Here is a 27,563-nt window from a genome sequence, read left to right as displayed (position 1 = left end):
GGAAAGTGAGACCCAGGGAGACACGCCTCCCTGGGGACCCGGTAACTCCACTCCTGGGAATTCAGTCTAAGGAAAGATCACATTGATCCACAACTTATCAAAGGATGACACAGGTGGACGAACTGGCAGGCAGTGGAGAGGAGCTGAACACTGAGCTAAGTGCCTGTCTAGTGCTCGGAGCAGCTGGGGCAGCTGCTGTCACAGCCAATCTACAAGCAAGCAGGCTCGGCAGGTGGAGAAGCCCAGGGCTGAGCGGGCCGAGCCCAGCTGACTCCAAATCTGCACCAGGACTGACCAGTGCTTCTCCCCGGGGTCATTCTCTACCTCAGGGCTGTCCTGGACGCTGTGGGGTGCTGAGCAGCATCTCCCCCGACTAGATGCCAGTAGCGCCCCACCCAAGGGTTATGACAGTGAAAATTTCCCCTGGGGTCAGAATCTGTCAGCCCCTGACCAGCACCTTCCTGTGGAGACAGCCATGACTGGAAACACTTCAATACCCCAGACTAAGGCCTGGGGCCCTGCAGTGAAATACGTGTGGGTCAATGAACAGAAAAAAAAACAGTTGAGTGACGGTGGCAGGGTTTTGATGACCTTTTCTCTCTTGAAAATGTATTTATTTAATGTCCCTACCCAAGTGCTCCACATTATCCTCTGCATGTTAACCGCGAAAAGAAAAAGCCCTTATGTGCGCTCCCTGCCCCTCACACCGGGTCTCCTTGTGCCTGCCCCCGGGGTGTGAGGGCAGCCAGAGCAGCACTTGGCTCCCACCTACAAGGAATGTGCTAGAATGTCTTTGTGGAACTGAGTTTGCAGAGGAATGGCAGCAAGCAGTTTTCCATATTAACTGTCATTTTAGGAGGGCAGAGAGCGAGCTTTTCTGTGTGTGGGAGGCTGGCCCTGTTCTGGACAGATGGGGGACCCAGGGGCTGGGGAAGAGCAGTGTCCACCCTCTCCACGGGGAACACCTCAACATGGGCACCTCAAGCAGGCTCTCAGATATTCTCTCGGCCGGTGTGGCCTGGAGCCACTGGCCACCCCCACCCAATCCCTCTGGCCCTTCCAGCTGAGCCTGCTGCGGCTGCTGCCGAGGTTCTGCCTGTCACCTCATCTGTGGCTCAGCAACCTGCCCCTTTCTCCCTCGGGCCTCCTCAGCCTGCAGCTGCAGCTGATTCTAGCTTGAAAACGTCTGTGGCCTTATTTGTGACACCCCTTGCCCTAAGGGTGCCCCCATTACCTTTTCCTTAGGTGAACCTCACAGCTTGCACATCTGTACCTTAAATTCAGAATCTCCCCTCCACTGTTAGCCACTTCAGGCTGTCCTGAGACCTGGTGGATGCACCACACTGGGGAGGGGCTCCCAGCACAGAATTCTGCTGCTGGTTGGTGTGTGTGGGTGGGCATCTTAGGGCACTACCACAGAGGGGGAGTCACTGGGATGTGGCTAGTGCTTTTCAAACTTTTGTTTGCAAGTGACCCTCTGTTCGATGAAGTCTAGACCCAAGACCCATCTGCTTTCCATAGGCTCTGGGCCTTGAACTGAATCTGGCTGTTCTTCAGAAGACAGCACAAGGTGACCAGCAAGCGCCACACCTCATGCTTCTGTGTGGCCCTGAAGCTCGTGAGGTGTGCACCTTCCTTCAGCTCTGGCCTTGGTGCTGGGGATGCCAGAGCAGTTCCAGGGTGAGTGAAGTCAGATGTGACCAGGACACCTGCAGGTTCTTCTGCCTGTGGGACCCTACAGGTTCCTGCGTGCCCCTTATCATGAAGTTGCAGCCTGGACTTGGCCTGGGCCAGGGTAGAGAGCTCTGGCTAAGGGCATGGGCTCTGGAGGCAGCCAGATTGGGCTGGAATCTCAGCCCCTCCGACTGTACAGCTGGAGGAGGGGGCTTCCTTGGAGCTGGTGGCAAGATCCAGCGAGCTAGCATTAGCGCCAGTCAGCTCTGCTGCCAGGGGCTGGGGGTGCAGCCTGACCCTGATTGGAGCTCCTGAGCTGCCCGTCCTCACCATTCCCACCTTGAAACCGTCTAAGATGTTTCTTGGGTTGTCCCCTCAGCTCCACCTCTCTCGCCCCCAGCTCCACTGAGGACACTGGAGGACCAGGCTACCAGGCTCTCCCAAGGCTGTTCGGGTCCCATCTGCAATCTGTACCACTGCTCCTCATGTGGAGCCAGATGTTGCCTGACATTGTATAACCCTGGTCACACACTCTGGGCCACTGGAGAAACAATCAAGCATGTGTACATCCAGGCCTCTCCCAGGATAGCTGAACCAGTTCTTTGGCACAAGAGCTGGTCTATCATTTCAAGTCCTAATTTTGTTCCAAGTTCTCTTTCTTCTCTTATGCTAATATGCTAACCTTCCTTATGCAACACAGAACATCCTTGTGATACAAGTGTGACGAGGGCCACACTCCACGTGCCACTGGTGCTTGCCTCAGGGACTTCACACTCTGTCCGAGTCCATACAGTTAATGAACTTCCCTGGGTGTCCTCCTCATTGGACACAAGCTTCTCCCCCTCCTACATTCAGGGAGGCCCATCACCTGGGAGACTGTGATGCCGCCCTTCCTGGCCAGCTCTTCTTTGGCTTCTTCACTGGGATAAGGGTTGCTCAGATGGGAGTAAAAATACTCATTCAGCACTTCCGTGGCCTGCTTGCTGAAGTTCCGCCGCTTGCGCCTGCAAAGACGGACAGCCTCAGGCAGTATGTGCACCGGCCTCTCATAACGTCCCTGTGTCCCCGTCTGTGATTTCCTAGAGGTCAGCACTTTTATTTTTTTATTAAGATTTTATTTATTAGAGAGAGAAAGAGAGAGTGCGTGCACAGCCAGGGGGGAGGAGCAGAGGGAGAGGGAAAAGCAGATCACCCACTGAACAAGGAGCCTGATGTTGTGCTTGATCCCAGGACCCTGATATAATTACCAGAGCCGAAGGCAGATGCTTAACTGACTGAGCCACCCAGGTGTGCCAAAGTCAGCACTTCTGATTGCCTCTCAAGAAGCTGTGTGAGGGCTGCACCCCTGGTCACAGCTGGAGCCCCAGGACAGGCTGGGAAGCCCCCAGAACTTAAACCCAAACCAGCAGCAATTCGGTTCTTCTTAAGAGACAACCCTAGGGTCACGGGAAGCACGTAGGGCCTGACCTGGCATCGAGGAACCGTGAACGCAGGGTCATCACAGCCTCGCAGGTGCTCTGCTTCAGCTGCATCTGGATGGCATTGAACTTGCCGTGGATGACACCGACCATGCGCTCAATCTCCTTGGGTGAGACGGGCCTCATCCTGCTTTGCTCCCGGAGAAGGTTGGTGACATGTGTGGTAAACTCACGGCAAGCCTGGGGTGGGAACATACATGCCAGCCTGTGACCACCCAGCCGGTGGGTTCGGGACTCCATGTGGGACCAGCCACCTGCCGCCCCCTGCAGCTCCCACACAGGCTGGCTATTAAGAAGTGAATGCAAAGGGTTTCCAGCAAAATTGGCCACCTCTGCTGTGAGACCAAGTGCATGTACTCTCTGGTCTGTGCCACAAAAGAAAGGTGGTTAGCGTTCCATGTTTTGCTTTGACAAATGCGCATTCACATGATAAAAACTCTTCCATGCAGAAAGATCACCTGTTCATATTTCTCTAGCTCAGAGTGGTAAATCTGTCGGATCTGGGACAGCTTGGCCCTGTAGTCAGAGTGCTCAAGGCTATTGTCATTTGGACAGCCACCTGGTGTTGCTGTGTTGGCCGCTGCCGCCGATCCTCCTCTTCCTCGCCTCTCCGGCCTGGATACACCCTCAGCCAGCAGCATGTTATCCAACCTCATGAGCTGAGCATTGGAGGGATCTTCTTCTTGAATGCCATGGATGCTTAACACTAGACAGGAGAGATGGGACCGAATCAGTGGAGGCTGAGCAAAAACAATCACAATAGACTATTAGCACTGGTGTCATATCTGAACACTTGAGGGGAAACAAAGGCTTCCTTTCATCTGTAAGAAACACTGAGTTCCTCACTTTGAAAGTGGTCCAGGTGCCACATAGGAGCACAGTCCAGGAGGTGAAGACAGGCTACCATTCAGTGTAGCCATGTGGGCACATATAGGAGGACTTGATAGGGCGAGTTTGGGGTGGCACCTAGCACTGGAGAAGCCCGAAGCCCTGAACCATGCCTCCAGAAGGTGGGGAGTGCACATTTCCAGATGCCCATACCAGCTCAGGCATGGACATGAATGTGACTGCCAGCCTGCTATCAGTGCGATACTGTGGTGGTGTGCATCTGTTGTGACTATGTGTGTTGGGGAGGGGAATTGGTGCTATAAAGTCAGAGAGGAAAAGCTTGATCCAGAGGGTACCAGAAAAGATGAACTAATCCACTTAGACATTTTAAGCAGAGAGACAAGACATTTGACCCTAAAACCTGGAAAAGGCATTCCAGCTGGGCTGAGAGGGTGATCTGCTGAGGGGCAGGGCTAGACAGGCAAGGGAGGCCTTGGGGAGAGCTGCCGATGTTCAGGTGGACACGGGGCAGCCACAGGGCCTCCAGAGGGAGAGTCCTCAGGATTCCTGACCACCAGATATGGGTGTGAGAGACAGGCAATTCCTAAGTTCATGTGGACAGTGCCATGGATGGCACATTCTCCCAAGCACAGTGTGCAGAGTGGCAGGTGAAAAGGCTGACCCAGCCTGAGTCCCTGACCCAGCCAAGCACAGACGTGAGGTGGCTGCTTACTGGGAATTGGGGATGAATTGACCAGTTTGGGTGGGAGACAGGTATTTGTGTGTCATCTGCATGTGGTACTTGGGACATCTGTATATACCCACCTATCCCCATAGCTATACTTATGAGAAGTAGGCCATGCCCCTCGAATGCTGGAAAACCAACACAAGGGACAGGCAGATGAGGAGATGGAAAAGAATGATCAGGTAGGTCAAGGAAAAACCAGAAGTAGTCATGGGATGAGACGTGGGCTTACTCATTAGGAGACCGCCATTAATCTCTGCAAAAGCAGCTGCAGGATCTGGCGAAGTAGAATCTGACTAGAAAGCTCCAGGAGACTGTGGGAGCCAGGCAGTGCAGAGAAGGAAAGTGAGGCTCAGATCCGAGGGGGGCAGTCTTGTGGGACCTGAAGTTTGTTTGCTTCTTCAGTGACTGAAGAAGTGTCTGTAGCTACAGAGAAAGAACTGGGTGGATGATCATTGTGGGGGGTGGGGTGAGGAAGGAGGTGATGGTGTCCATCTAGATCTGACTTTCCAGAAAGTTTTGTTTTGTTTTGTTTTTTAAGATTTTATTTATTCATGAGGGAGAGAGAGAGAGAGAGAGAGAGAGAGGCAGAGACACAGGCAGAGGGAGAAGCAGGCTCCATGCAGGGAGCCCAACGTGGGACTCGATCCCGGATCTCCAGGATCACGCCCTGGGCTGAAGGCGGCGCTAAACTGCTGATCCACCCAGGCTGCCCCAAGAAAGCCTAAGTGCTCCCCACAGGGAGCCTGCTTCTCCCTCTGCCTGTGTCTCTGCCTCTCTCTCTCTCTCTCTCTCTCTCTCTCTCTTTCTCAGGAATAAATAAACAAAAATCTTTATTTAAAAAAAAAATAGTGTTTTCTTGGGAACAGGCTCCTTTAATACTATCAGCTACTAACTGACTCCAGCACTCAAATAAAAAAGGAGTGGAGCCCTCTCAGAGATATTTACGTATGGCTTGTCCTTCACCTCTTCCTTGTATAAATGATGGACCTTTTCTGTCACAAATTTACTTGTGATAACTGAAGAAGCTAAAAAACTATCCTTGTAGGAATCTCCCTCGTGTGTGGGGCCTCTTGCCTCCTACCCCATCCCCCTGGGTCGCAGGCAGGCACTTTCTGGAAGAGCTGAGGGAGAGAGCTGTCTCTCCACCAGCTCCCCACGGCCTTCCACTGTGGAGAGCCAATTCTCTCACAACCTGCCTTGATCTCCAAGAGGCAGCGGATGTGAAACCTAGTTCCGGTGCTCTACCAGGACACCAGGACAGGGACTTGCGAGGCTAAACACATCCCCCATTTGGTCCTTGCAGACGCAAGCTCCTGGGGGCTCCTGGATGGGTCCTAAGTCTGCTCTAGAGTTAACCTGCACTGCCTAGTCTTGGTTCAGGCCCCTGTCCCCCTAATCTCTCCTCACCCAGAGTAGATAATGGACGCCCTCCTGTTCAAGTTCCACTGTTTTCTAATTCTATCAAATCTACCTCCCTTGAAATCAACTGACCATCCATCTTCTCCCTTAACACTATTCCTGGGTCCTGCTGTGTTGACCCCTCCCACGCCCTCCATGATCTGCAGAGGAAATCCCTCTCTCCATCCATCACGTACACCTGCAAACGGACTACCTTCAAACACTTGTTCATCATGCCAATCTTTTGTTCAAAGATGTCAACGACTCCCTGACTCCCACAGTTGAGACCTAGAATCTGACACCTGGCACTCAGGGACTTGCCTGACACCCTTCCAAACTCACGTATGTCTTTGTGAACCTTCCCTCTGCTGGGCCCTGTATGTGGCCCTTTGATGGCACAGCAGATACTCTACTCCTGCATAAGGTTTATTCTGCAGCTGTTCCCTGAGTGCCTATGGTCTGGGAGGGGGATCAGGAGTGGGCCAAGAGGGACACATGGGACCCATTCCCTCCCCAGAAAGGCCCCAGCATGCCCTGATGCCCAGAGCTGGAGAGGCTACCTCTTCACTTTCCATTATGGCTTCAGTTGAATCAGGGAAAGGAGTGGTCAGGGTTGAAACATGAGGCTTTAGTGAAGGCAGGTGTGTACACGCAGAGGTGTGGGCACATGTGAGGGTGAGTGTGTCTGTGTGTGCCCATATGTGCATCTGGGCTGCTGCAGGCATGTGACAGTCTTTCTTGTGCTATTTATCCAACAGCAAGCATCTATGGAGCCCATCACAAGCTGGACACCACACCAAGTGTTGGAGATTAAAAAGAAAAAAAAAAAACCACCAAAAATACACTCAAATGAAAGTTTGAGAAATTACAGAGAAAATTCTCAAATTACAGAGAATACCCAAGTCTTTTCTCATATCTCATATCTCTCTACAGGTATGTAATGGTACAGCCATTTTTGGAGGCGAGTTTTGAAATGCTGATTAACAGTGAAAAAGTACGTATCCTTTATCTCCAAATTCCTGGTCTGAGAATTTGTCCTACAGGAACATTGACACCTACAGATGCCCTATTTATAGGACACACATTCCCTACACTGTCTGTAATTTTGAAAAACCGAAACCACCCAGATGTCCATGAATAAGGAGGCAATATGCCCGTCATACCCTAGGCCCTGTGGTGTTAGCCAGGCGTAGGTCTTGAGGTGCTGCTACGGTAAGCTACCACACCCTGTAAGCTTTATTAAGACTGGATGTCTTTTTTTTTTTTTTTTACATTTTTACAAATGTCCTTAATTTGCAAAATTAATTTGCTTTTACTCCTTAATATAGGAGTAAAAGCAAAACTTAAAAAAAAAAAAGCGACCCCGTGCTAAGGTCACCACCAATTATAGCTGTGGACGTGGCTGTGCAGAGAGCACACGTTTGGATGTCACTTTACATGCTTGCAAAATGTGCCTTGCCCTCTCCCAACTGCCCTGCATGTAGCTCTGTCTCTCCCTCAGCTCCGAGCGTCTGTCCTCCCAGGGCACCGAAACTGGCCTAATTATGGTCATTAGATACTCACTGCCATCAATTACAACAAGCTCATTTCCGGTAGGCTGTTCCAGAGCATCTCAGACGTGCTCCTGGGCACCCTCAAGGGCCCTCGCTGGCAACTGGGAGGCCTCAGGGACCAGGAGCTCAGCCCAGGGACACTGTCTGCTCAAGGCACTTAGAAGAGGAGGTACAATCTATAATAAAGCCCCCCAAGCCCCCACCCTGGGGCCAACTGCCAGATTTCCTTCTGTTCCCAATTTACTAAAGGTGACAGAGCACCTGATGAATCAAACAATGAAAGGAAACTGTGAATATCAATACATTATGTTTGTTTTTAAAAAAAATCATACAAAAAAATAAAAAATAAAAGAAATCATACAGAAATGTTATGGACTGAACTAAGTCCCCCTAGTTCACATGCTGCAGCCCTAATTCCAGTGGGACTGTATCTGGAGGGGGTGATGAAGACTGAATGAGGTTGTGAGGGCCTTCATCCTAGGACAGCGGCCTTCTAAGAAGAGGGAGAGCCTTTCCATTCCCCCAAAGTCGGGTGTGAGGGCAAGGCAAGAAGGGGGCTGTCTGCAAGCCTGGAGATGGCTCTCAGCAGGAGCTCAATAGGCTGGCACCTTGATCTCGGACTTCTACCCTCCAGAACTATGAGAAAATAAATTGTTGTTGAAGCTTCCTCAAGTAGATTAAGATAGGAGCATGATCCCAAGTTGCTTTATTTTTCTCTCCTTGATGGAACAAAGACATGGCTACTGGGGGAGACAGAAGGCTTGGACGGGAAGCCTCCTTCACCCTGACTTCCCCCATCCTGCATGCCTGTCCCTGTGCCCAATCAGGAGTGTTCCTATTTGGCAGCAAGACTGTGTCCCAGCTTCTTTCCGCCGAGGTGGGAGGCTGGGTACAGCCATCTGCAGGACCCATACCCACATGGGAGAAAATCTAACCCATGAGCTGAGCCCCCAGAAACCTCAGATGCCCCTAATTGGCCTGACCTCCTGGCTGCAAATGTGACCCCCTGCTGGCCACAGCTCACAGCTATGAATGGAGCTGCTCTGAGCACCCGAAGGGATGGGATGATCCACAACAGGCCTGACCTGGAGCCTGCCAGTGTGCAGAACTCAGCAAAACACTGACCTCCCTTTCTCCTTACTCCCCTCAGAAGCCTGCCCCCCTCACCCACACAGTGGAGTCTCCACCACCCACTGCCTGGATGGATGAAGCTGAGAGAACCCAACATAGAAAGATGCACTGAGGCCAAGTGAGAAGTGGCAACTGAACTGCTTTCTGAAGAGCTTTTTGACAACAGAAAGTCCAAGCCTGGTGTTGGGACCTCAGGGTTAGGGTTGTGAGCCCCAGAGTCTTGAGAACATGCTGAGCACCCACAGTCACCACTCATCTGGTCACACCAGTCCCCACATCCCCATACCCGCAGCACCAGTCTGGAAGTGACAGCATTAGTGTCTTTGCAGTCATGGGTGACAATAATCATTAGGAAGAAAAACCTGGGGACTTCCTGCTTCCAAAAACTTCTCCATGTTTTTTTTTATCCTTTGCTCGGTCTAAGTGTGGGGCACAAGCTAGGGCTTTGGGGTAATTAGTGGCTGCTGCTGCCCCCAGGGAGCAGTGGAGACCGGCGTCTCCTGCTGCTACATCTTGGCAGGAACAGGGCCTCTGGGGTGGACCCAGTGGGGTTCTCTGAGACCTGCACTGAGGTTAACGCTCCTGTCCTCATTCTCAGGCTCGAGTTCAGCTCCCACCGGCTCCAACTTCTCTTGCAGTCAAAGAAGCAAAGGTAATAAGGGAATTCTACAACCAATTCTGGCAAAATGCTAATCCCAGCAACCATGGTCATCTTTTGTGAGAGTGTTAGAGTGTTTCTTCCCTCACACAATGCCTCTGATATTGGAACATGGAAAGAGGTGGCATATGATGAATGATCTTCTGTACTTGGACCCAGTGACTCAAGAAAAAAAACCCAAATGACTCCAGCTATAGGGAAGGTCTCAATGGCTCATGGTTTCTTTCTGATTCTGTTGCATCCCCTGGGTGTCCCCTACGTCCTTCCCTCAGGGGGACACCAATGGAGCATGTACACGGGACCCAGGAGTCTTTTCTTTTCTTTTTTTTTAATTTTTATTTATTTATGATAGTCACACACACACACACAGAGAGAGAGAGGCAGAGACACAGGCAGAGGGAGAAGCAGGCTCCATGCACCGGGAGCCCGACGTGGGATTCGATCCCGGATCTCCAGGATCACGCCCTGGGCCAAAGGCAGGCGCCAAACCGCTGCGCCACTCAGGGATCCCGCCAGGAGTCTTTTCTTATCAGGGTAATTTCATCTGATAGGCCAGAGGTTTCCCAAACTAACTCCACACTCACCTGGGGAGCCAGGAAACTACGCACACCCCCTAAATGGTTGCAGAGATTAGAGAATCAGCATCTTCCTACCTGACATGGAAACTGGTTTGATCCAGTCTTGGTCAGTGGCAGTTGTTGTTAGTAATGGACAGTTTCTGAGCCTTAATTCCTGGGTACAGGAGCTGCTGCTGCTGTGAAACCCCCATCAAGCCACAGGCTGGGTGCCCCAGCAATGCCCCCAGCATCCCCACCTGCAGCCCATCGAAATTCTTCCCTCCCACAGCTTGGAATAGCTCTGCCAAACCTAACCTTCTGGAACTGCCATTCCTTACCCACTCTCCTGCTTCTGGTTCCAGAGGCAGAGTCCCTCCTATCAAGATCTGTAAACTGTAAAGAACCCAAGAGTAACTCTTTTGTGCTCTGTGGGCCATGTGGTCTCTTGTCACTACTGCTCAGTCACTGTTCTAGCACTAAAACAGCTCCAAACAAGAATAAACAAATAAGCAGCTGTATTTCAATAAAACTTTACCAACGCTGGTCTGATGACTGACCCCTGCTCCAGAATATGCATGTCATGGAGCCTAACATGTATTTGAGGAAGAACCTGGATGCATGCAGGTCCAAGTAGGCTAATACCACTGTATTACTGCCTTCAAATGCTCCTTTCCTCTGGGCCCCCTCTTGATTCTTCTCCCTTCTTCTGTGGGTGCACTACTGAGGATTTTAGCTTGGCTAGGTCAGTTTGTATCTAGATCAGGGCTCTTTAAAACGTGGTGTCTGATTTGTCACCTGTCCATGGAGAGGCCAACACAGACACAAAGGGCTACATGCAGAAACTTTTATAGCAATGTGGTGGAGTAATTTTGTCTGTTGAATCTAATGAGACTTTTAGGCTTATTATTTTGTATGTCCACTTTACTTTCCCTTTTCTTTTCCCAGAACTTCATCCTGCTTGTATTTCACACTGGTACTGGGTGGTAGTGAGCCAAAACCCTTCTTAAGGCCAGAGCAGACTGAGCCTGGGTCACTGCCAGAAGCTTTGGCATGGCTCTGAGATGCCTCAGTCCCAGATCCAAGCTCTGGGGTCCCAGAAGAACAGTCCAGAAGTAACCCTCTAGGGGAGTAAACCCTATATTTGCAGGATTCCTGCCTCTCTGTGCATCATTACTGTCATCAGTGTTGGGGCAGAGATTGTGCTGTCCCCTGGAAAGACCCTGTGGAATTTTCCTGGGTCCTAAAGACAAGAAACTGAGGAAAAGCCCTGTGTGCAGTAAAAAGGCTCACTCTATGAGCTCCCATCAAGGGGATGGAGAGATGCTAAATGAGGACCAGAACAGCGTTTTAAAGAAGAGTGATCCATTTCCACAAGAAGACCCATTTACAGGGGAGGCAGGTCCCTCTAACTTTGAGAATGCCTAGCGACATAGTAAATGCGGCAGAAACACAGGCTGTGGGTGCCATGCTGGATTTTGGGAGTGAAGGAGTTCAGGCAAGTCTGCACAGAGGAGGAAGACCAGGTTCCCGGGGCCCAGGAAGCCAAGGCAGTAGTATGGGAACAGGAGTGGGGTTTCTGAGCACCTGGGGCAGGTACCCAGAGTGGCCATGGATATGACAGGTTGGGAGAGGCCTAATGGATGCAGGGGCACCTGTTCATGCAGGAGGGTACTGGGTGGTGTGAGGAGGTGGCATGGAGGTGAGGGAGAGCAGGTCTGTGGGATGACCAGCAGGACGCCCTGGGAGCCTACACACTGAAAGAAGGTGAGAGGCAAGAGCAGGAGGTGGCCCGACTCTCCCAAGAGAACCCAAATGTGCCACATCCTTCAGAATCTGGCCCTGAGAAGCTCCCTGTCATCCTCCATTTCAGCTAACTCCCCACACCCACTCACTCCAATATGGCTTCTCTCTGGCCTGGAGCACCAAGCCATTCCTCCCTCTGAGACTCCTTCCCAGCAAGGAAGGGAAGATGTGCCATTAGGCAGGAAGAGAGGCACTTCTACCCACAGCCCCGAAGCTGCATGTCTGTCTCTATTATCATTGTGTGAAACTGACCTGCTCATTAAAGACCATCACTGGTTGCTGTCATCACCCCAGCTCCTTGGAACACACCTGGCTTCACAGAATCATGTTCCAGAAATAGGAACTTCTGCTAAGAAACCTCTCCCCAAAGATCATCAGGCCATTTTATGGCTACCAGCCTCTCAAGGAAGACCACTGGGGCTTCCTTCTTCAACAAACTGCTCATGGAAGAGACCCAGAAAAAACCACACTCACCATAGAGAGACCTTAAGACAGGAGCTCATAAGGAAATCACGACCCAGCCTGACTCGTGTAAAGATGCATGACTGTCTAACTAAATGACCAGCAACCTGAAGCTAGCAGCATCTATGTATATATATGTATGTGCATAAATATATGAATCATGGCCCAGAGGATTTATTTTTGCATACAGGTGCTGTCAAACTGTCAGTGTAAATAATCAGTGTAAATGAAAATCTATCAGTGTAAATAATTTCAACCACCTAAAGGAGAAAAACTATCACTCAAAAGCTACAAAAAGAAAAAAAAATCAATTAAAACAATACCTACTAATGATCAAAATCATTAGCAAACCGGGGTGCCTGGCTGGCTCAGTCAGTGGAGCTTGCAACTCTTGATCTCAAGATTGTAAATTCCAGCCCCATGTTGGGTGAAGAGATCACTTAAAAATAAAATCTTTAAAACAAAACAAAACAAAACAACCCTTAGTAGACCATGGATAGAAAGAATCCTTCTTTTTTTTTTTTTAAGATTTTATTTATTTATCCACAAGAGACACACAGAGAGAGGCAGAGGCACAGGTAGAGGGAGAAGCAGGCTTCCCACAAGGAGCCAATGCGGGACTTGATCCCAGACCCCAGGATCACTCCCTGAGCCCAAGGTAGATGCTTGACCGCTGAGCCACCCAGGTGTCCTTAATTTATTTATTTATTTGAAGATTTTATTTATTTGAGAGAGAGCAAGAGAGAGAAAGAACACGAGTGAGGAAGGAGCAGAGGGAGATGAAGAAGGAGAAGCAGACTCTTCACTGAGCAGGGTTCAATCTCAGGACGCTGAGATCATGATCTGAGCTGAAGGCAGAAGCCTAACTGACTGAGCCACCCAGATGCCCCCAAGGATCCTTTTATATTCTTGTTTCCCTGGAAATAAGAATCCTGAGTTTTTAACTCTAAGTGAGGACACTTTTGAATACAGCCTGTTGGTCTTGAGAACTGCCTGCATTTACCTGTGAGGCAATGTCCCCTAGGTCAGTCCATTTAAGCAGCACTCTAGATAAATCCTCATTGTAAGAAACAGAACATTCTCAGTCCTATAGAGCCTTATTGAGACCATTCCTAACAAACACTCATCTGAAATCATGGCTGCTATGCACACTAGATATTCATCAAACTGAGGGAGAATAACATTGTGCAAATTCCCATAATTTCTAATTAATCCTTAATTAGCCTAAGTGCTGAAAGTGCTCAACCAAATATGCAAATTATTTTTCATTTCAGTATACTTACACACAGTTTGGTAATAAACTACTTTATGAAGTAAAAATGATACGCGGTTTGTTTAGGTTTATTTTCCTTGCACGTAACAACAAGGCAAAAGGAAAAGACAGCAAAACACTGTAATGAAAAACACAGCCAGGTAAAAGATCTAGAAAATTAGTCCATGCTCTCCTATAAGGCTCTGAGAACAGTTAATAGCAATAGCTAAAAAAACAACACTTATAGGTGATTTCTGTCTACGTTAGACAATTTCATTTCTCATCCAAAGAAATTCTCTAATTTCAACTGAACACATACTACATGTGAGCCATGGGGAAAGACCTAGAAGCTTCCAGAGCTGGGTGCCATTGTCCAAAGTGTGACCTTTATTTTGCCAAATCCCACACAGGTGACTAGCCTGGTAATATATACATCAACCATGTCCTACCCAATTTTCCAGGCTGGGAATCAGTCTTTTAGATCAGCCAATGTCCTAATCACCCTAAAAGGTATTATTCCAGGAACTGATGTTAAGTTCTAAGTGACAAGACAAAGGAACATTTTTCTGTCAAAAAAAAAAAAAAAAAAAAAAAGGTCACTTTCATGCCATGACCAAGTTCACTGATATATACCATGAGCGCTTGGCTCATGGTCCACACTGTGGACACACCTGCGCTTTGGGCGGCTGGCATTCAAGGTTGGGAATCAGAAAACAAACCAGAAAAAAAAGTACAGGATCATTTTAGTCAATGGCCAAACTGTAGGAAAAAACCTGAACGGGGTAATAGATTCTGCAAGAAAGTGCTGCTTTACAAGAATCTGTGTACATACTAAGGCCTTAAAGTTCCTAGCTCACTCTTTATTGGAGGTATATACTTACAACCAAAAGCCCTCAGTTCTTGAGCTTTTTAAAAGGTTTTATTATTTTTTTTAAGATTTTATTTATTTATTTATGAAAGACACAGAGAGAGGCAGAGACACAGGCAGAGGGAGAAGCAGGCTCCCTGCAGGGAGCCCGAGGTGGGACTCGATCCCAGGACTCCAGGACCACGACCTGAACCAAAGGCAGACACTCAACCGCTGAGCCACCCAGGCATCCCAGATTTTTATTAGTTTTAAGGAATCTCTACACCCTATGTGGGCTCAAACCTACAACCCTGAGATCAAGAGTGGAATGTTCCACTGACTAAGCCAGCCAGGTGCCCTGAGCTATTTCTATAACAGCTTTACTGAGATATAATTCATGTGACATACAACCCACCCATTTAAAGTGAATAATTCAGTGCTTTTCAGTACATTCATAAGGTTGTACAGCCACCACCACTACCTAACATTTTCACCACCCCCAAAAGAAACTCTGTCCTCGTTAGCTGTCACTCCCTGTTCCCTTGCCCCTCAGCCTCTGGCAGCCACTAATCTTTATCTGTCTATTCTGGACACTTCATATAAATAGAATCATAGAATATGTGGTCTTTTGTGTTTGGCTTCTCTCACTCCATAAAGTTTCTTTTTTTTTTTTTTTTCTCCATGAGTTTCCAAGGTCCATCCCCGTTATAGTGTGTGTCAGTGTATTGTTCCTTTTCATGGCTTAGTAATACTCCACTGTACGGGTGGACCACATTTTGGTTTCTTCAGTCATCATGGACATTGGGTTTCTTTCCTAATACCTGATTTATATATTTATATATATAAATATATAAATATATATATATATATATAATTATCTATCTATCCAATAAAACTTTCCCACTGTTCTAGACTTATGCTAATGAAAGCCACCAGCCACAAGTGGCTACTAAGCACTTGAAATGTGACTAGTGTGGCTAAAGGATGCCTTCTTTAATTATAATTAATTTAAATATAAAAGTAAATGGTAAGAGGTGGCATATGGGAAGGACCACAGCTCTAGTCTACAGTTGCACAGGAGAGACAGGCTGATCAGACTCCGAGCCTTGGGGTGCTAGCTCAGTCAGTGGAGCATGTGACTCTTGATCTCGGGGCTATAAGTTCAGGCCCCAGGTTGGGTAGGGAGCCCACTTAAAATATAAATTAATCAATCGATCAATCACAATTGATAATGGCCTAAAGGCTAATTAATTGTTGGGATAAGCCCAACCATAAGGCTGGACCTACCGATCATGAATTTGCAATTGCAACAGACCCAACTAGCTGATGAGGAAGGAAAACAAAGGTAAAAAAGCTGCTGGATTACTCAAGCCTGACAGCTCCTAGCCAGGCAATGAGCAGTATGGTCAGAAAATAACAAGGTGGGATCCCTGGGTGGCGCAGCGGTTTGGCGCCTGCCTTTGGCCCAGGGCGCGATCCTGGAGACCCGGGATCGAATCCCACGTCAGGCTCCCGGTGCATGGAGCCTGCTTCTCCCTCTGCCTATGTCTCTGCTTCTCTCTCTCTCTCTGTGCGACTATCATAAATAAAATAAAAAAAAAAATAACAAGGTGTTCCCTTATATTATCCATTATTTACATTTACTCCTCTGAAAGGCAGCCATCTGTGCTGGCCCAAGAACAAGGCTAGCCAAGCCAGGTCTCTAGGACTTCTGATTCCTCAAGAGACAGAAAGCACAGGACTGATCAAACCAGGTATAGATGTGAGCTTGAGACCAGCACAGGGGACAGTGACAGTGCAGAGAAGACAAAGCAGGTCCTTCTGAGTCAACTGCCCAAACACCGGGTGGCTTTTCAGGGCACTTCCTATGTACACCAGGTCTAAGCTGCCTGCTCATCCACAATCCAAGATCCAATGTTTTTACAGAAGCTGGCACTCAGTTCATTTGGAGGCAAACCCTGACCCAACCAGTGTGTAAGAATGTTCCTGTTCTGGTGCTAAATGTCACCTTTGGAATGCAGGCTCTGTCTCTGAAGTCATCAACACGACATGCCTAAAATCCAAACAATTCTCAATTCCTGTAATGCATCTAGCCCCAGGGGTTTCAAGAAAGGGATTGGGCCAGTATTTTGTCCTCCCAGCCAAATTAAAAACTCTCCAAAAGTGGTTTGTTTTCTTAGGACAGCTCTTCTAGACACCAAGAACAGCTGTTTCAAGGGAAGGATTCAGGGGGAAGGGTTCACTCCTAGGGGGTCCTTGGCCTTCAGAGACCTCTGCAGGCAGGGATGCCCAAGACACCCCTGACCTGGAAGATATGCCAGCATCCCTCCCATAGGCCAGAGGAGACAGTAGAAGGCAGTGAGGAAGTGAGATAGTGCTTCCAGGTATGTCTGCCAACACAGGGTTTACACACAGGATGGCTTTCTTTTCAGGATGATATGAACAATAGCCTTGTGTTCTAAGTCAGGCCCCAGACAATCATTCTGAACCTCATAAAATGAACAGGATGAAAAAGATTTCAATTAATAGGTATCAGTCACCAGGAACAGTTCTTCATTAACAAAAACCTAAGGTACATGGCACTGTGTGCCAGGTACCAGGACAGTCCTAGAACACAGCACATCCTAGACTCTGAGCTCACTGGAGGGGACAGGTAAAGGCCCAGAGCCATCATGAATGCAGTGAGGGCACTGGATACAGAAACAGCACTTGGGCTGGTGGATGTAGGCTGTGAGGCAGGGAGGGTTCCCTTTCTGAGCCAGGACAGGGTGTGGAAGGCAGCACGCAGCTTGGCTGTGGGCTACTGAGGTGCTCCTGCTCTCTCCAGAGGTTCAATCTGCTTATCTATAAAACAAGAGTAAAGTAAGAGGCTGCTAGAAGGGTGGGGCAATAATGCCAGGAAGCTCTGAGCTGCCTGACTGCAACCCCTGCTCCAACAATGCCCACTGGACTTTAAATGTTCTACACAGGTTTTGGTCTTTACCCTAAAGGCCTGTTGCAGACTTTAGCCAGAGGGGAATGTGAGGAATGTGGGTTAAATCAAGAAGCAGATATGCTTTGTTCCTGCATGAGGAGTCCCCGCATAGAGTCAGTCTCTCAGGATCATCAATAAGGTGGTGACCCATTGGATCAGGACCCTGAATAGTTTTCTATGGGCTAATACTGGATCATTCCCATCACAAGATTGGGAGAAGCTGAAGCAGAACTGAGATCTTGTTTACTTTCCTGCCACTCACATGTTGGATCCACAGCACTCCCACAGCTGTACTTCCTATTGATGAGAAAAGACACTTGGCCACAATGAACTTGACAACTCAGCCAGCCCATGTGGAGCCCAGCTTATGGCAATTGCAGATGGCCTACACTTTTCAAGGCTGAGCAATGCTGCCCCATTCCTGTGCTACCACGCCCCAAAACGCATTATGCAGTCCAACATTTGAGCCAGTTGGTAGAAAGGAAATCTGATTTTCTAAAGAATGCCCAGATCTGATGTGTGTGCGTTTTGCTCTGAGCCCCATGACTTCCTTGGGATTTAGCCTGGGGCAATTCAGAAGCCCCAAGCATGGCCTTTGCAGCCTGGAGGGATGGGACAGATGACAGCATGGGTTTAAATGGATACCGTAGCTTGTCCTGGTGGCAGTAAGTATCAATCCTTTCTTATTCTCCTCAAACTGATGAGTTTGAAGGTGATGGACAGTTGTACTCATTTTTACATATACAGAATCAGATGGAGCAAAAAAGATGTGCCCAGACTGCACACCCATAGCTCTCAAGAAAGGCTCTAGGAAAAAGGTCATCAAGAACTATAGCTTTCGGGATCCCTGGGTGGCTCAGCGGTTTAGCACCTGCCTTTGGCCCAGGGCGCAATCCTGGAGTCCCGGGATTGAGTCCCACATCGGGCTCCCGGCATGAAGCCTGCTTCTCCCTCCTCCTGTGTCTCTGCCTCTCTCTCTCATTATGTCCATCATAAATAAATAAATCTTTAAAAAAAAAAAAAAAAGGACTATAGCTTTCTGAGACAATGGTTGCTTATATTACTCTTTTTAAAAAATTATTATTATTAGAGAGAGAGACAGAGAGGGAGGGGCAGAGGGAGAGGGAAAAACAGTCTTAAGCAGGCTCCATACCCAGTGCAGTGCCCAACATGGGGCTAGATCTCACTATAGGGAGACCATGACCTGAGCCAAAATCAAGAGTAGGATGCTTAACCAACTGAGCTACCCAAATGCCCCTTAAAAATTGTATTTATGGATCCCTGGGTGACTCAGCCGTTTAGCTCCTGCCTGCGGCCCAGGGTGTGATCCTGGAGTCCCGGGATTGAGTCCCCCATCGGGCTCCCTGCATGGAGCCTGCTTCTCCTTCTGCCTATGTCTCTGCCTCTCTCTCTCTCTCTCTGTGTCTCTCATGAATAAATATATAAAAATCTTAAAAAATAAAAAATAATAAAATAAAAAGTTAAACAAGCAACCTATGAGAACAAATGTAGACCACTCAAACTATAATGACTTGGTAAGCCAAGTAGAATAAAAGCTTCTTGGTTACAAAGTGCACTCACAGGTAAAAGAACCAGGAATGAAATACAACCCAGGCTGGCTTTTATGAAAAAGGAAAGTGATGGTAAAGGCAACAGATACAATGTTGGCTGCTACCTGGGTTGGAAACAACACCATGGAGATCCATCATGAAGTGTTTCTTTGAAGTAACATGGGTCCCCACAAATCTCGGTCCCACCAAATGACTGAGCGGATCCCAACCAAAGTGTGAAAGTCACAGATGATGAAGAAAGACTGAGGAACCGTCACAGATCAGAGGAGACTAAGGAAACAGGGATGACTAAATGCACTGTGGGAGGCTGGACCAGAAAAAGGGCATTAGGGCAGAGACTGGGGAAATCTGAATAAAGCCTGTTGTTCAGCTAAAGAGCACTGTACTAAGGTCAGTGTCCTGGTTTTGATCATTGCTCTGTGGTTCTGAAGGTGTTGACATGAGAGGAAGCTGGGAGAAGGGTACAGGAGAACAAGCTGTACTATTTTTCGAATTTTCTGCATATCTAAAATTGATTCAAAATAGTTTTTTTTTTTTTTTTTAACAAAAGGATTTGCAGTGGCAGAACCTTCCATGGGGATTACTCTGGATACTTAAAACAAATAAAACAAAATCGTCATCATTCTACTTTTCTAATTCTATCATCTTTTCCTTTTCCAAAACAACTGAATGCCACAGTGCCTCTTAGGTCTTGCTTAAGAACAATGCAGCTGCTTGTTACTCACTGGCAACAGTATTTCTCCAGTTACAAACTGCAAAATAAATGGATGTGATACACCAGAAAATGGCACTGACAAGACAGAAAGGAAGAATCTTAACCATCCGCTGCCAGAGAGAAATGTGACAGGCAAGATGGCCCATGACACACATCTGAGTCACGACCAGAGGTGCATCATTGTCATGGTACTGGAGCCATAAAAAATGTCTCTCAACAGCCTACCTGTCTTTTCCTTGATCTCACAGAGCACACTGAAGAGAGCCGGCTTCATCCGATGGCAATTCAGAGCATGCTTTCTGAAAGAGAAGCAATAGAAGAGGCTGTTGAAAAAGAGAAGTTATCCTATCCACAAGAGTAAAGACCCTTCATATTACCTCTGCCAGTTCTTTTTTTTTTTTTTTTTTAAGATTTTATTTATTTGAGAGAGAGAAAGCATGAGTAGTGGGAAGAGAGAAAAGCAGACTCTCCACCAAGCAGGGAGCCCAATGTGGGGCCCCATCCCAGGACCCTGGGATCATGACCCAAGCTGAAGGCAGATGCTTAACAGACTGATCTACCCAGGCACCCTGCCTCTGCCAGTTCAGTTGAAAGTCGCTCTTCTTGGGGATCCCTGGGTGGCTCAGCGTTTTAGCATCCAGGGCGTGATCCTGGGTTCCCAGAATCGGGTCCCGCATTGAGCCCCTGCATGGAGCCTGCTTGTGTCTCTGTCTCTGTCTCTGTCTCTCTCTCTCTCTCCGTCTCTCATGAATAAATAAATAAAATCTTTAAAACAAAAAGTCGCTCTTCTGAAGTTACAGTACAGAAGCATGTCATACAAATTCCATTTTGCAAAATTCAAGGAGCAATATACAAATACTCAAAACATTTGCCTTTATACGTAGAATTTTATTTTTATTTTTAAAGATTTATTTATTTATTCATGAGAGACATAGAAAGAGAGTCAGAGACATAGGTAGAGGGAGAAGCAGACTCCCCTGCAGGAAGCCCAATGTGAGACTTAATCCCGGGATCCGGGATCATGTCCTGAGCAGAAAGCAGATGCTCAACCACTGAGCCACCCTACATGTAGAATTTTAAACAATGCAAATTTAAATAATGCACGTAAGTCATCAAGAGCTATAAACTTTCAAGGTCTGTGTTCACACTATTGCCCTGTAGCAGCACTTTGATGCATAAGCAGAAACCCCCGCCATCCTACCCCAGTGTCATGAGACATTAATTTAGTAGCTGTTTACTGAACGGCCACCATGTGCCATATATCATTCTAGTGTCACAGGTACAGACAGATAAGGTGCCTACCCATGTGGTAGTTAAGACAGAGGGAGTGAGAGACACCAAACACAAACACAAACACAAGACAACCATGAGCCATGGCAGGTGCTTTGTGGCAACAAACCAGAGTGATGGCTAGGTTTATTAGAGTTTGCATGTGTCTGATGTGACATCAAACCTGAGACTGGAATAACAAGGTAAAGTCAGGCAGGAAAAGACAAGCTGAAGAGAGTAATAATTTAGGTAGAGGAAATAGCCAGTGCAAAGGCAAAGTGAGAATACACTTGGCTTTTTTTTTTTTTAAGATTTTATTTATTCATTCATGAGAGGCACAGAGAGAAAGGCAGAGACACAGGCAGAGGGAGAAGCAGGCTCCTGGCACAGAGCCGGATGCGGGACTTGATCCAGGACCCCGGGATCATGACCTGAGCCAAAGGCAGATGTTCAACCACTGAGTCACCCAGGCATCCCAACACACTTGGCTTTTTAAGAGCCCAGGATGTGTAAAGGGTGAGGGAGAGAGCCATGAGGTAAAGTTAGACAAGGGGCCACCTAGAAGAGACTTGGCAGTCAGGGGAATTACTCTGGCTTTTGTTTGCCTGTGATGAGAACAGTGGTCTGCAGAAGAATGGCTCCCCAAGATGTCCATGTGCTGATCCTCAGAGCAAGTTCCAAGGGAAAAAAGAACTCTGTGGATGTGACTAAGGTTAAGGACCCTGAGTTGGGGAGATCATCCTGGATTACTTAGATGGGCCCAATCTAATCACACAAGTCCTTAAAAGTGGACAACTTCTTCTAGCTATGGTCAGAGAGAGATGGTGACATGGAGACACTATGCTGTTGGCCCTGAAGATGGAGGAAGAAAGGACAAGCCAAGGAATGCAGTTGGCGTCAACAAGCTGGAAATGGACTCTTCCTCTATTGCCTACAGGAGAAAGGCAGCCCTTTGAAAACCTTGATGTTAGCCCAGAGAGACTCATGTTGTACTTATAACCTACAGAAATGGAAGACAATAAATAAATGTGTGCTTTTTAAAGCTGCTATTATTTGTTACAGTGGCAACAGAAAACCATTACAGGGAGCAATGGAAATTTTACAGAGTAGTTATCACATGACATAAATTAGATTTTTTTATTAGTGTTGATTTTTTGAGATGTAATTCATATACCATAAAATTCACTCTTAAAAGCACACATACAATTCAGTGGCTATGAGGGTTCCAATTGCTCCATATCCTCACCAACCCTTGCTATTGTCTTTTTCATTATAGCCACACAGCGGGTGTTGAGATAGTAGCTCATTGTGGTTTTGGTTTTCATTTCTCTAAAGACTAATGATACTGAACATTTTTTCATGTGTTTATCAGTCATTCTTCTTTTCTGGGGAAATGTCTATTCAAATACTTAAATACTTTGTTCATTCTTCAATGGGGTTGTCTTTTTATTGTTGAATTGTAAGAGTTCTTTATATATTCTGGATACTAGCTAGACTCTTATCAAATACATGACTTGCAAATCTCTTCTCCCATTATGTGAGTTGTTTTTACTTTCTTGATAGTGTCCTTTGAAGCACTGAAGTTTTTCTTTTTTTTTTTTTTTAAAGAGTTTATTTATTTATGAGAGAGAGAGAGAGAGAGGCAGAGACACAGGTAGAGGGAGAATCAGGCTCCATGCAGGGAGCCTGACGTGGGACTCGATCCCGGGTCTCTGGGATCACACCCTGGGCTGAAGGCGGCACTAAACCACTGAGCCACCTGGGCTGCCCAAGTTTTTCATTTTAATAAAATCCAATTTATCTATTCTTTGTTTTGGTGCTTGTGCTTTAGGCATCATATCTAAAAACCCATTGCTTAATTCAAGGTTACGAAGATTTATGCCTGTGTTTCCTTCTAAGAGTATTACAGGATTAGATCTTACACTTAGGTATTTGATCTATTTGAGTTACTTTTGCATATGATGTTAGTTAAGGGTTCAAAGTCATTCTTTTGCATGTGCAGATCCAGTTTTTCCAGACCATTTGTTGAAGGGACTATTCCTTCCCCACTGAATGGTTTTGGCACCCTTGTAGAAAATCAATTGATCATATATATGTGAGTTCATTTCTGCATTTTCAACTCTATTCCATTGATCTATTTACTTATCTTTAAGTGAATTGCATTTTATTTTTTATTTTAAAGATTTATTCACCTATTCATGAGAGAGAGAGAGAGAGAGAGAGAGAGAGAGGGGCAGAGACACAGGCAGAGGGAGAAGCAGTCTTCTCATAGGGAGCCCGATGTGGGACTTGATCCAGGATCCAAGGATCATGCCCTGAGCCAAAGGCAGATGCTCAACCACTGAGACACCCAGGTATCCTTATTTATTTATTTTTAAAGATTTTATTTATTTATTCATGAGAGATACAGAGAGGCAGAGACATAGGCAGAGGGGGAAGCAGGCTCCCTGCAGGGAACCCGATGCAGGACTCCATCCCAGGATCCTGGGATCATGCCCTGAGCCAAAGGCAGACGCTAAACCACTGACCCACCCAGGAGCCCCTTGAATTGCCTTTTTTTTTTTTTTTTTTTTTTTAGTTGCATTTTTAAAAGATCACTGTGGCTGCTCTGAGACCAAAATGGAAGGCAAGGGGTGGAACCAGGAACACAGTCTGGAGGCTACTATAGCTGGAATGGTCCAGAAATGCTGCTGGCTTAGTTTAGAGTTATGGAAGTAGACAAAAAGTAGATACATCTTGGGGCACCTGGCTGGCCCAGTCAGTAGAATATGCGACTTGACCTTGACATCCTAAATTTGAGTCCCATATTGGGCGTGATGCCTACTTAATGAAAAAAGGAAAAAAAGGTAGATAGATCTTTTACTTCTGTGATGGAATCAACAGGACCTCCTGATAATGTGGTGTGAGATTTTGGGGACAGAGGAGATTCAAGAATAACTACTAGTTTTAGGCCTGAGCAACCCAATGAAAGGAGATATCATTAACTACTATAGGGGTGACTGGAGGGCAGCAGGTTTAGGGAAGAAGGGTCTGGAAAACAGAGCTGTGTTTTGATCAGGTTAACTTGAGATACCTATGAGCTATCCAAAAGGAGGTATGAGGTAGGTAGCCAAGCACATGGACATGGACTCAAGGTTGGAGATAAGCAGTAAAAAGATGGGGAGTCTTGGGCATAGAGATGGCACTTTAGGTCACAAGACTTGAGGAAATCACCACAAGAGAGTATACATAGAGAGAGGTCCAGGCCCCAGGCCCATGGACTTATAGAAGTCAAGAAAAGCCTACAGAAGAGACTGGGACTGAACTGCCACTGAGGAGAAACCAAGAAAAGAGTTTCAAGGAGAGAAGAGCAATCTGTGAGAAATGCTTCTTAGAGGCTAAGCAAGAGAAGAACCCAGAAGAGACCATGGAATTAGCAACATGGAGGTCACTAGTGACTCAGCAGAGGGAGGAGAAGGGTGGGATAGAATGAGTGGAGGAGGGTAAGTGGAAGCAGCCAACCACAAACTCTTTGATCATAAAGGAGAGTAAAGAAATGCAGGAGGTGCTAAAATAAAAGGTGTTTATTTTTTTATTTTTTAAAGATCTTATTTATTTATTCATGATAGACACAGAGAGAAAGAGAGAGAAAGAGAGAGAAAGAGAGAGAAGGGCAGAAACACAGACAGAGGGAGAAGCAGGCGCATACCAGGAGCCCGACATGGGACTCAATCCCAGGACCCCAGGATCATGCCCTGGTCCAAAGGCAGGCGCTAAACCACTGAGCCACCCAGGGATCCCCCAATAAAAGATGTTTAATCATGTTTTTTATTTATTTACCATGCTGCTCTAATGTTCATAAGAATTATTACTTAATTTCTGCTAGACAGCTGGAGCATTATGGACCTTCTTTCCTGCCTCACAGTCATGTTATATACAGCAAAGTCTTCCCCTCTTCCTCCCTTCCTCCTTTTCCTTTCCTTAAGTAGACTCCAGGCCCAGCGTGTAGCCCAATATGGGGGTTGAACTCACAACCCTGAGATCAAGACCTGAGCTGAGATCAAGAGTCAGACGCTTAACCAACTAAGCCACCCAGGCAAGTGTAAGACTCTGATGGGTGGCTTGCCCCATTCTGGAGTCCTTACTCCTTTTTTTTTTTTTTTTTTTTTTTTTTTTTGGAGTCCTTACTCCTTCCCCTGTTCCCTTTAAAGCATTTACTATGACTGGTCTGGGCATGAGGAAGGCCTCAACTTACTGGTTTCAGAAACTCTAGGCCCGTACCATACTTGGCACACTAGCTGAGCAAAGACTCGTTGAACTGAAGAAGAGGTAGAAGCTAGAGATGTCAAAATGGCAGAGAATAGAAACAAAAAGTTTGAAGGCAGAGTTCTGATGTCTCCAGACTTAAACTTGGACAAATAGAGAAGTCAAAAATTGGGGTGAAAACCGCTGGGTTGCACCATCAAAGAAGGTAGAAGAAGCCAAGAGAATCACAGAGGTCTGTTGGGAGCCCCTCGTCTTGGTCTCTTTCTAAAGCCGAGGACACAGTGGGCACTCATCCACTCTAGGAATGAGGAAAAGTGTTAAGGGGTTTAATAGTGCTGCATGAGAAGAGAGAAGTAAGATCAAAAAGGATAATGGCCAAAGGACACTAGAATTGGGCAGGAGGGGGTTATGGAAAAAAAGGGAAAACTGCTTTAGTTTGAAAGAACAGGAGCCCTCAAACCCCTGGAGGGCTCAATCTGAAAGACAGGTTATAAATGAGTGTCTCAAGACATTTCTGAAGAATAGATGGTAGACAGGAGGTAATGACTATTGAGCTTTCTTTGGACCAGGACCAATACCTTAGAAAGGTTTGAATACTTTGAGAAGTACTTATACAAGGAACAGAATAAACTTTATGCTCACTCCTTGCTTGGCAAGGAATTCAAGGCCATGCTCCATTAGACAGCAGCTAAGGCAAGCAGTCACCCCATCTGAGTTCCCCTTTGAAAGCTGTGCCCTCCACTGTGCCTGATGGAGCCCCATTGCATGTCTTCATGCCCCCTGCCTTCCATGCACACATGCTTGCCCCAGCCAAGACTGTGGTGCCTTCTTTTTCTGCCTGGGCAAAGCTTTGCGTCCAGATGCATGGTCATCTCTTTGGGGCATGCTCATGTCCCCCCGCCTCATTTAGCTAGATTCTAGGGTCTTAGCATCCACACTCATCTTGCTGCTAGGTGGCCTCCCTCAATCTTGACTAATTCCTTGTTTGGCTAATTCCTTGTCACACTTTCTCTGCCCACCCCCCCTAACCATCCTCCCCCCCCCCCCCCACTACCATAGCACTCTCCTATGTCTGCTGATCCTGAAACCGTGAGCTTTCGGGAATCATTGCTGCATCCCCGGGCCTGGCACAAAACGAAGTTTTACTGAGTAAATGAGATTAAATCTGTAAGAATGAAACTTTAAAAACATCTTTAGCTTTATCCCAACTGTCCAGTTTCTCATAGCGCCTATAATCACCTTCTAGCTCCTATGAGCACGAAGTGATGTCATAGTCTAGTAAACCAGGTGTGGGGGTGGTGGCAATCTCTGGGAAAATCAGGGAAGGTGGCAGGTCAGCACCAGCGTTTCAGAGAACAGAGTCAAATCTCTGTCCAACCACTTCCTAGTTGTCTGACTTCAGGCAAGTTCTTACTCAGGTCCAGCTCTTCATCTAGAAACTATGGGAAGAACCATCCACTTTCTAGGGCTATTGGGAAGTTTAAATGAAGGAAAGCATTATTGTTTTCATTATTTTTAAAAAGTTTTATTTATTTACTTGACAGAGAGAGAGAGCAAGCGAGCCAAGCAAGGAGCATAGCAGAGGGAGAGGGAGAAGCAGACTCCCCTGCTGAGCAGGGAGCCTAATGGGGGGCTTGATCCCAGGATCCTGAGATCATGACCTGAGCCAAAGGCAGACACTTAACCAACTCCCTGTGTCCCCATTGTTTTCATTATCATCAACCACTGTGTCGACAGAGGCACTCAGTAACTGTCACTAAAATGAAAGAGGGGTACTTACTTATTTGTGAAACTTTTCTAAAACACTGCATGTTGCTTTACTTAATAAAACTACTTCAAAAGGGATTTTGCTGTGACCCTAGCTAGATTTTAGATAGCTTTAGGAAACTGTATTAAAACCAACAAAATCCAACTCTTAGGAAAAACATTCCAAAGACCACAAGACTTTCCCTTTGGCACTAGACCAAGCCAAGCTAAGCTAAGCATGTTAACCCTAAGAGCAAAGCTAAAACCTATAAGTAGGCTAAGAACAGAGCGGTGGCACTAAGTTGACTGGGATCTAACAAACCTTTCTAAGGATGACGAAAAGAAAAAATTTAACTTTAATTCTACTTCCTAGGTTTGGACTAGTAGACCTTATCTTGCTAATACTATCTAGCTTTGGGGAAATTCCAAACCATAAATTCCTCCTCTGACTCCCCACATACTTTGAATAGGCATGCTGAAAGCTGAATGCTCACTGACATGCATTCCAGAACTGAAGTCCTAAATATGGGGACACAGACTTTTAGAAAAGGGGCACACCATTCAGTTGACAGTTTATGCCTTGCTACTTGAGTAAGTTCTAAGGATAGTCAAAGCCAGATCATCTCCCTTTAATAATTAGAATTTAGTCTGTAT

At 46.8% G+C, this 27,563-nt stretch overlaps 1 protein-coding gene across 4 annotated transcripts in view; it reads right to left on the bottom strand.

Moving 5' to 3' along the window:
• Positions 1 to 27,563, bottom strand: part of PBX4 (PBX homeobox 4) — a 36,709-nt gene that overhangs the window by 3,758 nt on the left and 5,388 nt on the right. For 3 of the 4 annotated variants that reach the window (XM_077859237.1, XM_077859240.1, XM_077859239.1), the window contains exons 2-5: positions 19,875 to 19,948; positions 3,611 to 3,858; positions 3,142 to 3,332; positions 2,543 to 2,678 (exon numbers count right to left, since the gene is read on the bottom strand). In XM_077859237.1, coding sequence (XP_077715363.1) covers positions 2,543 to 2,678; positions 3,142 to 3,332; positions 3,611 to 3,858; positions 19,875 to 19,948 — 649 coding nt within the window. The remainder of the gene's footprint in view (positions 1 to 2,542; positions 2,679 to 3,141; positions 3,333 to 3,610; positions 3,859 to 19,874; positions 19,949 to 27,563) is intronic. The other variant, XM_077859238.1, reaches the window with a different exon arrangement.

This window comes from Canis aureus, chromosome 19 (assembly GCF_053574225.1).
Source record: "Canis aureus isolate CA01 chromosome 19, VMU_Caureus_v.1.0, whole genome shotgun sequence".
NCBI lineage: Eukaryota > Metazoa > Chordata > Mammalia > Carnivora > Canidae > Canis > Canis aureus.
This window is presented reverse-complemented; position numbering and strand designations above follow the sequence as displayed.